Genomic DNA, 1,998 nt, shown 5'->3' on the forward strand with positions numbered 1-1,998 from the left:
TCCATAAAAACCCTGAATGTAGATGATCTCATCAAATGATTCGCCTTCAAAAACCGACGTTTAGAGTTTCTATAAATGTTTATTGTACAAGTTTTTAAAAAACGCTGACTCGTTACTTTGTTTATTTTGTGAAATTTTATTTTTCATTTTTCTGAATTCAACTTTTGCTCGAAATCGTTTTTTTTTTAAGAAAAAATGAAATCACCCCTTCAAAAAGTCTGCGCACCCCACTGCAAAGAGCCCTGGACAAAGAGTCCTAGAAAAGCAAAATCCCAAATTAGAGAAAAAAGTAGATATTGTTTGACACTTAACGAAATTTTGGCAACCAGAATTGAGGAAGACAAAGAAACAATTCCACTCCCGCTTCAGTCTTTTTTCGGTGCGTGTTCAATTTTTTTTACAAATAAGGTAAGATCATAAATATTTGCCTCTTGCATTTTTGAAGTTGAGCATGCGTCGGAATATATTATCGTAGACGCCAGTCCGTTCCCTCTGGCTATCTCTAGGCAGGGCCAGCTGCTGAGCCACACAGATGTCCGGGTACTGCTTCTCCATCTCCAGAATGTGATTACTCGCCTGAACAATCAGATGCACAAGGTCACAGCCAATCATGACTATCATAATTATCAAAAACGTTTGTTCCGGTCATTGAAAGTTGGGAGAAACTTTGTATTTGGGTGTTTTTTTTTCTTCATTTTTTTCATGCAATAGGAGGGGGGGGGGGGGGGAGTTATGGGGGTATCGCTTCTTTCCTCAGAGATTACACACACCTGCCGACCCAGAAGGACTATTTTAGGAAATCCACTTTTGGCTGACCGTCCCTAAAAACTTTCCAAAGATGTCTTAGGGACAATAAATGAAAACTTTGAGGGAGAGCGCGCAGAAAAAAACGCAACTTTTGCTCTAAATTTTCCAAAAAATGCCTAAAACGCATTTTTTGGCCTAATTTTTCAAACAATTTTTGCGCCGCAGAACAAATAATCATCCGATTATATGTCATTTTGAAGTTCTTCCGGTCCTAATTTGAACGACAGTAAAAGGTTTTCAAACAATTCCCCAATGTGGTGAAGAACTGTTTGAAAACTTTGAGATTTTTTGTTTAATTTCGAGATATTCGTAGATATTTCGTAGATATTTCGCAGATATTATAATACATGGTAATAATAATTGTTGCAAACTTTTCAGTTAACCGTAAAAAAGTAATTTAAATCCAGCAAAGTTACTTTTTAAAGTTTCGTTTAGCGCCTTCTTTAGTGTTTTCTAATCACAAAAACTTTCTGCAAAAAATTTAAGAAAATTTTTGTTAATCATTTTCATCATTTCTTAAATTCTTAACTTCATTTTTTGAGGAGAACTGTTGTCGATTTTGCCTGATTGACTCTAATTATTGAGTATGTCTAAATTCTAAGCTTTAGTTCAGATCCTTTCACGAATAAAAAACGGCACAGTTTGACGAAAAAGTTTTCTTTTTAAGTTTCTTTTATTGTGGTCAGAGCTTTCTGTGATGCTTGCATAGCAACCGCCAATGCTTTGTTACTATCATATTCTCGCTGAAACCACACACTGACAAAACTAATTTTTAGCATTCTTACGACAAAAAAAATTGACAAAACTGATGAAGTTTTTGGTGAACAAAAAATTTCACCTGCTTTTGTTCACTTCAAATCAACTACATCCAACCTCAATTATCAAATAAATTTTTTTGAAGTCTAAAAAAACTACTTTGAGTTGTCTCCAATTTTAATGATGCCAAATAAGTCTTCAAAATGGGCCGGCGCTAGGATTCAAAGATGAAAAATGGACCTAATTGCTATTGTTAGAATCAATGCTACAGGTACAATTAGGCGCAATTTTTAATCTTTGAGTCGATATGTCAATTTTGAAAACTATGGCATTTAATTTCATCGCTTCTTGGAAAACTGATGAAAAACTGATTGCATTTTAATTATTTGGTGTTCCCTGCAGACAGTTTAATTCAGTAGATCAAGCAAATCACAG

The 1,998-nt window shown here is 34.7% G+C and overlaps 1 protein-coding gene across 1 annotated transcript in view; it reads right to left on the minus strand.

Annotated features, from left to right (window-relative positions):
- Window positions 1–414: 414 nt before the first annotated feature.
- Window positions 415–1,998, minus strand: part of LOC134844913 (metabotropic glutamate receptor 4-like) — a gene marked incomplete in the record, with an annotated part of 19,913 nt that continues 18,329 nt past the window's right edge. Inside the window, 1 exon segment of the mRNA XM_063861740.1 lies at window positions 415–576. Within this exon segment, the coding sequence (XP_063717810.1) occupies window positions 415–576 (162 nt within the window).

This window comes from Symsagittifera roscoffensis, chromosome 4, assembly GCF_963678635.1.
Source record: "Symsagittifera roscoffensis chromosome 4, txSymRosc1.1, whole genome shotgun sequence".
NCBI lineage: Eukaryota > Metazoa > Xenacoelomorpha > Acoela > Convolutidae > Symsagittifera > Symsagittifera roscoffensis.